The sequence below is a fragment of the Cyprinodon variegatus genome, unplaced genomic scaffold (genome assembly GCF_000732505.1).
Source record: "Cyprinodon variegatus isolate N-32 unplaced genomic scaffold, C_variegatus-1.0 Scaffold190, whole genome shotgun sequence".
NCBI classification, from domain to species: Eukaryota; Metazoa; Chordata; class Actinopteri; order Cyprinodontiformes; family Cyprinodontidae; genus Cyprinodon; species Cyprinodon variegatus.
Window position 1 is genome coordinate 880,516 of NW_015150643.1, and position 10,867 is coordinate 891,382.

At 42.4% G+C, this 10,867-nt stretch overlaps 2 protein-coding genes across 6 annotated transcripts in view; one reads left to right on the plus strand and one right to left on the minus strand.

Annotated features, from left to right (window-relative positions):
* The window catches only part of LOC107087680 (ubinuclein-2-like), a 20,887-nt gene extending 14,828 nt beyond the window's left edge, over window positions 1–6,059 (plus strand). Inside the window, exons 14-18 of one of the 4 annotated variants that reach the window (XM_015379386.1) lie at window positions 973–1,887; window positions 1,924–2,247; window positions 2,328–2,535; window positions 2,814–2,882; window positions 5,408–6,058. In XM_015379386.1, coding sequence (XP_015234872.1) covers window positions 973–1,887; window positions 1,924–2,247; window positions 2,328–2,535; window positions 2,814–2,882; window positions 5,408–5,454 — 1,563 coding nt within the window. In that variant the 3' untranslated portion in view covers window positions 5,455–6,058. Of the gene's footprint in view, window positions 1–972; window positions 2,248–2,327; window positions 2,536–2,813; window positions 2,883–5,407 lie in introns of all 4 variants that reach the window. The other 3 variants (XM_015379385.1, XM_015379384.1, XM_015379387.1) reach the window with 3 other exon arrangements.
* Window positions 6,060–6,235: 176 nt separating this feature from the next.
* Window positions 6,236–10,820, minus strand: LOC107087651 (chromosome unknown open reading frame, human C19orf43). Of its 2 annotated transcripts, none has more exons than XM_015379336.1 (3): window positions 10,081–10,820; window positions 9,734–9,805; window positions 6,236–6,672 (listed from the first exon to the last, which is right to left on the minus strand). In XM_015379336.1, exons 1-3 carry the CDS (start codon window positions 10,372–10,374, stop codon window positions 6,565–6,567), a joined length of 474 nt encoding a protein of 157 aa, XP_015234822.1. In that variant the 5' UTR covers window positions 10,375–10,820; the 3' UTR covers window positions 6,236–6,564. The 2 variants fall into 2 exon arrangements, with proteins under 2 accessions (XP_015234822.1, XP_015234823.1); XM_015379337.1 differs by having other exon boundaries at window positions 6,238–6,672; window positions 10,099–10,429.
* Between the last annotated feature and the right edge of the window lie 47 nt (window positions 10,821–10,867).

Genomic DNA, 10,867 nt, shown 5'->3' on the forward strand with positions numbered 1-10,867 from the left:
GGGGAAAAAAGTCTGAATTCGGATGGGGAAAAAAGTCTGAATTCGGATGGGGAAAAAAGTCTGAATTCGGATGGGGAAAAAAGTCTGAATTCGTGGGGAAAAAAGTCTGAATTCGGATGGGGAAAAAAGTCTGAATTCGGATGGGGAAAAAAGTCTGAAATTCTGAGGAAAAAAAGGCAGATTTCTGAGATTAATGTGGTTAATGGATAGATGGATGGAGTTTAGAAAAGGGGAAAAAAAAAAGAGATTTAACTTCATAAAGTGATAATTCTTATTGAACATCAGTGATTCCCAGAGGAAAAAACATAACATTGTTGTAGCTCTGCCTGTTTAACAGAATAAAATTCAGTGAAATGAAAAGCATAATTTTTAAAAAGGCTTATTTTTAACGAACATAAATCTGCAAAGTATAAACTGTATAGAGGTAGTGGCAGCATCATGCAAGCAAGCTGGTCATGGTTGATGAAGATGAAAGTTATTAAAAGTGACCGAATGCTACAACAAAACATTGATACCTTTATAAATGTCTCCCTCAAGAAGCCTTCATGCGAAACGCATGAACTGAAAATCACTCGCTAAGGAAAATCTAGAGATGCCACAGTTATTACCATCAGTGTTAAATCATTTTCTACTTTATGGTAAAACACAGTTTATATTTAGCTTCAAGTTAAACTTTTTTGTTTTTATACATTTTCATAAATTTGGCGGCGCCCTGCCCCTGCATTGGAGTACTATCTGGAAAATGGGTCCGAACTCGTTTGTAAACCAGAATAAAGCGCCAGACCTGCCTTCAAAGTCCTGCAGGTTTATTTGCAGAAAAATATGATTTTTACAAATTATTGAAACAAAAATGAAAAATTTTTATGTTTTAAAAACAGAAATTAAGATTCATCAAATGTGACAAAATAGGCAGAAGCTCTTCTAATATTGGGGCTTTTAGAAGAAGCCTGACGGCCTGCTGTGTTCTTACAGGAAGTAACGTGGGTTCAGCGCCCCACACCTTCAGTGGGGGCCACACCGTCCCCCGCTGCCCAGGTTGCCAAGCGACCTCCTCACTCGCCGCCAGGGACCATATGCCTGGACTCCCTCGACGAGGCTCCCTCCCTGGACTCCATCTCTCAGGCCCTGGCCATCCTGGGCAACGCGGCCAAGGGTTTGGCTCAGGGGGACACTCCGCCTTCGCCGGAGCGACCCAAGACCTCCAGCAACGCGCCCAGCCTGCACGCCTCGCCGCTCCTCCAGACGCAGAAGAAGAACCCCGTCAGTACTCCCAGCTCCAGCACACCTCACTACATCTCTACCTCTTCATCGTCCTCCCCCTCCCTGTCCCGGCCCGCCGCGTCCTCTCTGACCTCCGTGAGGGTGGAGGGGGCGGGGCTTGTTAAGGGCACGCCGCAGCAGAACAGACACACGGTTCTGAACACTCAGAGACCTTTAAGCGTGGGCGTGAGCAAAGCAAACATGCCCGTTTCAGTTTCTCCGCCGAAACCACGTCCTCCCCCCACCGCATCTCCGCTAGTGGCCCCGGGACCGAAGGCGGGGGTCTCCGTCTCCCCCTCCGGCCTCCTCAAAGGCAGCAATAATAAATCCACCAGTGGGGACACCATCATCATCACTTCAACGCCGTCTCGGCCGCACACCCTCACGACGCCGTCGCTCATCAAAACCTTCCAGACGTCCCGCCTGCCCCAGATCAAACCCCCCACCTCCCTCCCGCAGACCCAGCCTCAGCCGCAGTCTAACTTCATCACCCCCATGCACGCCACCCTCACCAAGTCAACCCACAGCAGCATCCCACCCATCGTCAAGCTCACCCCCCGTGCCCCCACCCCCGCCGCCCCCTCCTCCACGTCCTCGGCCTCCGTCCCTCAGAACCCTCGCTCTCAGGCAGCGCCTGCCGTCCCTCAGATCCCTCGCTCTCAGGCAGCGCCCGCCGTACACCAGTACACTCCCAAAACCCAGGCCAGCTTCCGGCCGCCGTTCTCAGGTGCTTCAGGGGGAGTCGCCAAGTCGGGTCAGGGCAGCTACACTCCTCAAAGCGGCCAGAAGACCCCCGGCGTCATCAGCGCCACCAACACCAGCCTTATAAACACCTCATCTATGAGCAAGCATTCAGGAAGCAGTGCCTCCATCGCAGCAGCCTCAGCGACCCCGGGCCAGCGTCAGCGCGCAGTGGGCGGGGCGCCTCAGGGCGCCAAGCCAGTGGTGTCTGTCCCGCTGTCCTCGGTCTCCTCTCAGCTACCGCAGGTAAGCATCAGCGGGGGTCCGAACTGCCCCGATGTTTGATCCAGATCAGGGAATTTAAACCCTTTTTTTTTCTCGCTCAGGTTTCCACGACAGGAAACGCCGGTCTCCTTGGCTCCGCCTCCTCCCTTCCCCTGGGCTTCGGGATGCTGGGGGGCCTGGTGCCCGTATCGCTGCCGTTCCAGTTCTCCCCCATGCTGAACCTGTCCCAGCTGGGCAGCGGACCCTCCAACACGGCGACCAGCAGCTCGGCGGCCAGCAGCAGCGCCGCCTTCTCCACCTTAACCCAGAGTGAGTGGAAGGAAAAAAGAGGCGGAGCGTTTCTGTTTGTCTGAGTCCCCCTTCTGTTTGATGTTTGTCGGCATCATTTGTTTGATCACCATATCGTTTGTCTGAACGTAATTAATGTTTTTCTATTTCATTTTGTTCATCTCCCTCATCCTCTCTTTCCTCCCCTACCTTCCACCCTGATATCTGCCTGTTTCCTCCCTCCTCCTCCCCCCTCCTCCTCCTCTGTATCGTTGGCATCTTTCTCCTCCCCTCCTCGTCGCCCTGTCCTGTCTCCTCAGATCTGTATAAGAGTCTCCAGTCAGGGTCTCAGGTTGCTCTGCCTCCTCACTTGCAGCTCGCTTTCTCAGGTAAAATCTGACCCCTCCTGTTCCTCCAAGCCTGCTCCACCTCCTCTCCTCCTCAGCCTGTTCTCTTTAAGTGTCTGCTGTTCGGTTTTTCAGCCTGTCTGGTTCTGTTCTCATCTGTCGGTGGCAGCATGTCTCGGTGGAGTTGATTTGATTTCTGTTTTGATGTGTAAAACACCCTTAACTGCATAATCTACATTATAAATATCCAAACTTTAATTTGAATGTTTGTTTTTCTGTCACTATAAATTCATGGCCCCTTTCAGAGTTTCTTTGAAATAAATGTCCAAACGATCCATCTGGATCTTGGCATCAAACAAAAGGTTGATACAGGGAGAAGCAACAATGCCCACTGTAATGTACAGTGGAGGATCTGTGATGCTGTGGGCCTGTTTGCTCTATTTCCAGGAATGTTTTTTTTTTTTTTTTTGGGGGAGTAAAATGACATCTTGAATTCTAGAAAGATTTAAGGTAGGGCGGGGTCATTAATCACCTTTTTTGTTTATGAAGGTTTTAAGTTTTGGCAAATTTTAGATCTAATTTAGTCCAGAAGGAATTTTGTTCATGTAAACGTATCTAGTATCATCACTTTTCCTTCTGAGGTCTCATTACTAATAGCCTAGCAGACGTGCGATACCGACTGCTGACATTTAGTTGGTTATATTTACATTGCTGTGAAACCCGATTATTTAACAATCAGATTTCTTAGCTTTAATTTTGTTGACCTTTTAAATTAAAGTCGCCTTTAATAAGGTAAATTTAAACCAAAAATATATATATATATATTTTTTTTATAAAATTCAAGTGAGGAAGTGAATCGATTGATCAGATTCGGTAGGAAAATATCAGGTAATTAATTCCAAACAAAAGTTAAAAACAACCCGCTGGACTTTGTTTCCAAGTTTGAAGATGTTTTGTTTCCCATCCAGGAAGATTTTTCAATTTAAAAAGTCAAAAATAGCGTCGAGTTCAAGATTTTATAGAGTGGACCAAAAACAGAGCCTTGTTTTGGCTTAGAAATCATGTAAATGGCACCAGACGAGCGGGTCGCCTCACCTCGTCAGCCAGACCAACAATCCCCTTTAACGACGCTCCTTTCAGAGACATAGACGGGTTTGGCTAACAAAACGACCCCCAGTCCAAAGCGGCAGACCCACTCATAAGGTTCATTTTACATGTTTTCTGAGACAAAACAAGGCTTTGCTTTGGTCCACTCTATAAAACCTTGAGCTCACTTTATTTCTGACATTTACTGTAGAGTTTAAAAATCTTCCTGGATGGGAAGCAAAATGTCTTCAAACTTGTAAACAAAGTCCAGTGGATTGTTTTTTTTGTTTGTTTGTTTAGTGACCTGGATGACTGAGAATCTTCACCAACATGTTAGATCAGTCCTCTTGTCCAGCCCTGTTTATTCTCTGTTTTAAAGACTTATTTCTTCATTTTCTTCTGTCTTTCTTTCCTCTGCTGTTCTCTTTCCCTTCCTCTCAAGTCTTCTTTTTTTCCTCTCCTACCTTTTCATTTTCCCTCATGACTTTCCTTGATCAATCTTTATCTTGTCTTCTTCCCATATTGTTTCCTTTCTTTCTTGCCTGTATTCCCTGTTCTTATTTCTTTCTCTCTTTCAGCCTTGTGTAACATTAGAGCTGGACAATCATGCAGTATCCATATAAATCAATAGGATTTAATTCAGTATTGGTGACTTTTACACAAATTTTAGATTTTTCAATATAGTCTATGAATACAGCAATTTCTTTTGCAGTTTTGTGTTTTTAAAAGTAAAGGTTTTAGAACTTCATATTACATCAAATATCTTGTCAGTCTTTCAGGCTATTTTTTAATTTCATATCAAGATATGTTATGCTGACAAAATTTAAGGAATATTGTGATCAAAGTTTTTATCTTCTTTCCTTTTGTAGAAGATCGAGGATTTTTGTGTTAATCTTTTAAAGGGAAAAAACTAATTGAGAGTTTTGTATTTTCAGGAAGGTTGTTATGTAACTAAAGGAGAGGAAATCCAGATATTGACCTGATCCAATTCTTAAATGTTTTACCAGGGAAAAAAAAAAACAATCTGTCTTCCATGATCATCTCAGTTCCTTCCTAGATCTAAACACTATAGAACATCTGGGATGAGGAGAGAAACCAGGACTGACAGATAAATATTTTTTTCTGTTCCCTTTTCAAATCAGATTTTTACAGGAAGTTTCTCCCAGATTTTTTTTTAATTTTTTTTTAGTTTTGCTACCATGCACCATTCTCTGACAGAGCAGGCCCGCAGCATCACAGTGCCTCCACTTTACAAATGGCATGAGGCGCTTTTTCCCAAATATCACCTTTTCTTAGAAGCACGTTTTTATTTTTGGTACCAGCAAAAAAAAAAAAATCACTGATTAGAGATAAAAAGCAATTTTTAAAAATACCCAGATGAAAGGTTTGGTGTTTAGGGGAAAGAGGAGTTGATCGATCCTTAGGTCTGAGTGTTTGCATCACATCCTGTGTGCTTCAGCTTTTGTTCTTTTCTCCCCCAGATGTCGGTCAGAGCCAGGGAGGCGACACTAAGAGGAAGACTCTATGATCCGAGTGGACTTGGTCACCCGTCTAATAATGCAAAGGAGGGGAGGGGCAGATCTGGAATAGATCATGTTTAATAAGGGTCTGGAATCCAGTAGGCTTCACCTCAGCAAATCTTAGAATCACATTTTTAAGACTATTTTATAACTCTTTTTTTAGAGCTGGCAGATAGTTTGTCAATGTTTACAAAACCGACCTTTATCACTGTGGACGGGGAGTAATGAATGGGTTGAGTTTAGACATGTCTGGACTGTGTGCCTTTTGGACGTCTCCCACTCTGATGCATGGTCAGTTTGTCTACTCGGTGCTGTTTTTGGTTATAATAATGTAATTATCACTGAAATCTGTAAGAATTGTAAACTGCAAAATGAATTTGAGCTTTTCTTTTTTTTAAAGAGATGTACATGTTTTTAAATGTACTTGAATAATTTGAGGGATTGTTTCTGTATAGACCGTAAGTTGAAAGAAAATCCTAATGATGCTATCATTAAATATTTCTGCCAAAGGTTTGACAACCTGGCTTAATAGCACAGCTGATGCTGTCATGGTGCATTCAAGTACACCTTGTAAATGTAAAAATGTATTTTGAAATGCTCTTTGAAATAGTAAAAGGTTTTTTTTTTTACTTGTTTTTTCTAGTGTCTATAAAATATGCATGCTAATCTTTCTGGAGCCTAAAGCTTGAGATTAATAATCTCAATGGCAGCTAAACAGACCTTTTTCCTCCTAACTGAAATTTAAGGAGTTTCTGGAGAAATGATACCAACAAAAGCAGAAATATTTAAAGTTTTTTTTACTAACATTTTATCTACAAATACCCAAACAGATGCAAAAGACATCTAAGGAAATTGGATTTAATTGAAACCACTGGTAGGCTTTGTAATCGGTTTAAGTTAGACATGGATTAACACAAATCACAATGAAGGCATGTAAAAGATACCACAACCAAAGAAGACAAAATATAAAAAAGAAAAAAAAGGTGTCGGCCAGAGCAGTTTGTGAAAAGACAGTGAAGTTGACTTCCACTGGCAGTAAGAGGAGGTGGTTACAGGTTGTGTCCACCCTGAAGCTCCTCCCCCTCCGTAGGTTTCCACGCCGAGCGTCGTCGTTTCGCCTATTTGACCAGAGGTCTGGTTTTATCGTCGTCGCTGCACTGGTGGGCTTTGTACTTTTTCACCTCAGCCATGTACTTAGACCAAGCATCGCTCTTGCCTGGTTCAGCCTGCGGGGCAGAGGTTAAGGATTACACACAGTTTAACGCCAACCAGTGATTCAACATGTGGAGCTAGCAAAGCACCGATCAGGCTCATCCGTTTCCTCTGACGTCTGACCTGCTGATTTCTATTTAGAGCGAAAAAACTGAACCAAACTGCACTTCAGAGTCCATTATCACAGACCCCAGAGTGTCTGACATTTCAACTCAAACACTCCAAGGAACCTAAAGTTGGCTAACAGATTCAGACATAAAACAACGAATCTCTCAGATTCATGAATAGAAAATATATTTTCCATAATTGTTCTGCTGGCCACTATTTAGGGGCTGACAAAAAGTCTCTGATCAATCGAAATTCAATTCAGTTTATTTATATAGCCCAAATTCACAACATTTTAACTGAAGGTACTCATGAAACTCAAATCAGCCTGATATGGAGGGATTTTATTGGCATGTTTTATAAACTAATGAAAGTACTTAAATTATTCAAGATAAAGCGAAGGGACACATGATAAAACTAATCCTGTAATTCCTTAAAACATCTTGAACCAATATTAGCCTAATTTGTCATATTTTAATATATCAGTATGCAGCTATCGGTGTTTACTGACTGACTAACCAAAACCTATTGGTCCTTTGAACCAATTTCATATTAAGCTTGTTTTATTTCAACCTGACTTAACAGCCAAAATGTTTCACTTTCAGTTTCAGTCACACTGATAGGATCAGCTTTCATGTGACTGTGGAGAACTAATGCACACTGAACTGTTGCCCAATTCCTTGTTTCATTTTCTTCTGTGCCCCCTTTAAAAAACAACAGCCCCATCCCAACTACAATCTGATCCGGAAACTCTCCTATATAAGGACCTTTCCCAGTCGGTTGCTACTCCCTCACCCGACCCACTTCTCACTCCGCTGGTGCGTGCCATATTAAGTCCCATCTAAAACGGTTTATACAGGAACGAGGAACTCTAATTTAATGCTCTTAGAAATAATTTTATGCCACCAACACGTAACCATGACTCATATATAAGATATAGTATATACTATAAATATATAACAGCAAAATCCTTTGTCATCTTTACAGTCGACAGGCTGCAGCCATGTCCACATTCCTAATTTTCCAGCCACTTTAGTTGAAATTCGGATTTTCCCATCCTCTAGCTTTTTCTTCGCCTCTAGCTTCCTTTCCGAACGTACGGCTTTACGATCAACCTGAAGCAGTTCCGCACAAACCAGTTGAATCTCATAATTTATGTGACGACATTGTTTTTAAACACTTTTTTTTTATAAAGATTTTTAATGCTACGATAATCACATTTAATGAATTTATTGACAATTAAGGCCTTAAATTTAAAAAATAATGATTTAATGATTTTTAAAGACCCGCGGAAACCCTGTAAAACCAATTACATACGGGTGTCTTAAATGTAGAGTGAGGATCTGTATCCCACTCAAGCAGCCCTAAATTGTGGTCGGCATGGAGGACAGGACATAACTTCCATTTATGCGTCTCACACATTCATGAAGCAAAGAAACACTAACAAAAATGATTTCACACAGGCTATAGAAAATAATTTTGTTAAAAGTTCAATTGTTTTGACAAGTTTCCAAACGGTTACAAATAAATTTATAACTAGAAGGTTTTTAAAAAATTGGGGTTAATGAAATATTTTCTCAGATCCATTAAAGTACCCTGGATAAGCTTAATTTATCGTTACAGTTTAACAGCATGCAGGTGAGCGCAGATCGTAGAAAGACTTTATAAAGTACTGAGGTCCATTAAATTATTTTAGTAAACAATCTGAAATATATACAACATGTAATGTATATATAAACAAACATGAATTAATATAATGGATAAAATTGTTATAGCTCAAAATACCTCCAAGTATTAAAGGTGTAGTGGAGGACAATCTTTTTCCGGGTGGATCAAAAAAATAAGTGGTCTTCCTAATTGTCAATCATTCTGGTGAAATGTTTACGTGCTTCTCCTTATTTTCACTTACTGGAGGTGAGTCTGACATAGTGGAAAAATTGCAAATATTTTGAGTAAGCTTGTATGATCTATGCAAGCAGCAACTTTTTAACAGCGTGCACACTAAGAAATGGGCTCATGCATACTTTAATAAGCGTTACCTCTCGGGAGTTGGTACAGGGCTTTGCGTGTGCATTTTTTTTTTAAGTGCAGAGGGCGGGACTTTAGAAAAATTCCCCAAAATTCTCCACCAATACTGTAGAGAGCAAATAATTTATAATTAGGACAATAAAAATAGGATGAACACGGGGCGATTTTCTTATTTCTTTTCCAATTCTGATATCATTTTGATGGTCTTCCTTTAGTGAAAGTTTGTTGTTGCTTTAGTAGTAAACAACTTAATGTACAATGGTGCTGTGTTACAATATTTTTAATCTCCAACTGTTAAATAATCCAAAGCTTCACCCTGTTTCTAACTCAGATCAGCTGTGCGCACCTCGGGTTGGTCATAGCGCTGATAAGAGGTGGACAGGAGGTATATATATATATGCATAGACTTTGTCCATTTCTTATTATAAATATCGAGTTTTTTGTATTCTTCATAGTTTTTTATTAGCCTACTAAGGATTGTTTTTGTGTCCCCAACTTTTTGGCGATGCGTGGGCATATCCGATTGGGAGAGGCCCTAAGCTGCAAGGATCATGTCCCTCACTGAATAGTCGATCCCCCATAAACACAAGAGCTAATTGACCTTTAATATAAAATAAATCATGTTTTGGCTCTCTGATGTTAGATTTAACCAAAAGGGTGGATGTGGCCTCAAATTTAGATGCAACTCAATGATTTCTACATCTGCTAGCAGATTCCAAAACACTGAGACCGTTTCATTTTACAACAGAGTAGAAGGTCTAGGTCTAATGCTTCCATCATTTTTTGGAGTTTAACACTGATCTGAATCTGCAGCAGTTATTTGTTGCGTGTGTGTTGCAATCCATGACTTTACACTATAAGAAATATCTGGATGAGAGCTGCTAAGGATGAGCCTGATGGGTGCATTCCCAGCCATCATGGCTCCACCTGACCTCCACTCACCTCTGAGTCCTGTTTCTGCTTCTTGGCAACCATTCCGGTCTTTAGGAACACACCGCCCCGGCGCTTCCCCACCTGGGTTAGGGGATAGAAGACTGAAACCGTTACAGTGGTCCTTGTAGACTGGATTGCCAATGAAGGAAACTACACCAGAGCAGAGGGGCTACATTTAGCCTCCTGCTGCACCACCAGTGAAGAGCATCCCTAAACCTTTTACCTCTATAGGCTGGAATATTAACACTGGTGTCTACTTATAAATAACGATATCAGGAGGAAAAAAATCACTGACATATGTGGACATTATAAATCACATATGGATGAAAAAGTGTTTCAGCTTTGGCTCATCTTACAACTGCTAAACCCCTTACAAAGCTGGTCACAGGAGGGGCCTTCTTTTCCACTGAGGTCTGTCCTTGCTCGGTGGCCCTCGCCTCTCCACCTGTTCCCTGCGCCTCCCTTTTCCTCTTCTCCTCCTCCATCTTCTTCTTAAAAATCTCCATGAAGCTGCCGTCGTTGGCGAACACGTTGGCCACCGCAGGGGCCGCTGCTGCTGCGGGGCTGCCGGATGGAGACGCGGGGCTGGAGCCCCCGCTGCTGCTGCCGCCGCTGGTCTTGTGTTTGCCGTGTGCTCGCTGAGGATCCATGTCCTCCGGTGTAACTTTCAGAAACAGACGCACAGTCCGGCGGGTCAAAATGAGCCGCTAATATTTCTTTATGTGGCCTTTAAAACGCCACTAACTACCAACTGGAGCCAGTAAAGAAACAAATATGAGGAGACTGGCGTGGTTTCTAAAAAACGGGCCTAAAAGGAACAGAAAACGTCCTTCTTCCGGTGCAGAAATTCGAGAAAAACAAAAGCAGTCGCAGGCTAACCTGCCAACGCGGCTAACACCCGTTTTCTAAGGCCTCTCTGTGTAAAAAACAAACCGCCATCCACCTTAAACCTCTCTTGTGGATCGATCAACGCATTAAAATCTAATCGGCAAAGCGATAGAAGCGTCGAATTTCAACACCGATCTAAAGCAACCTAAAAGATTTATCGTCGCTAACTCTCGCCACCCATCACCGTCGGTCGGCCATCTTTATTTTTTCTGCTATGCGCTTTGTGCCTCTAGCGCCCCCTCCTGGCTTGGTGCA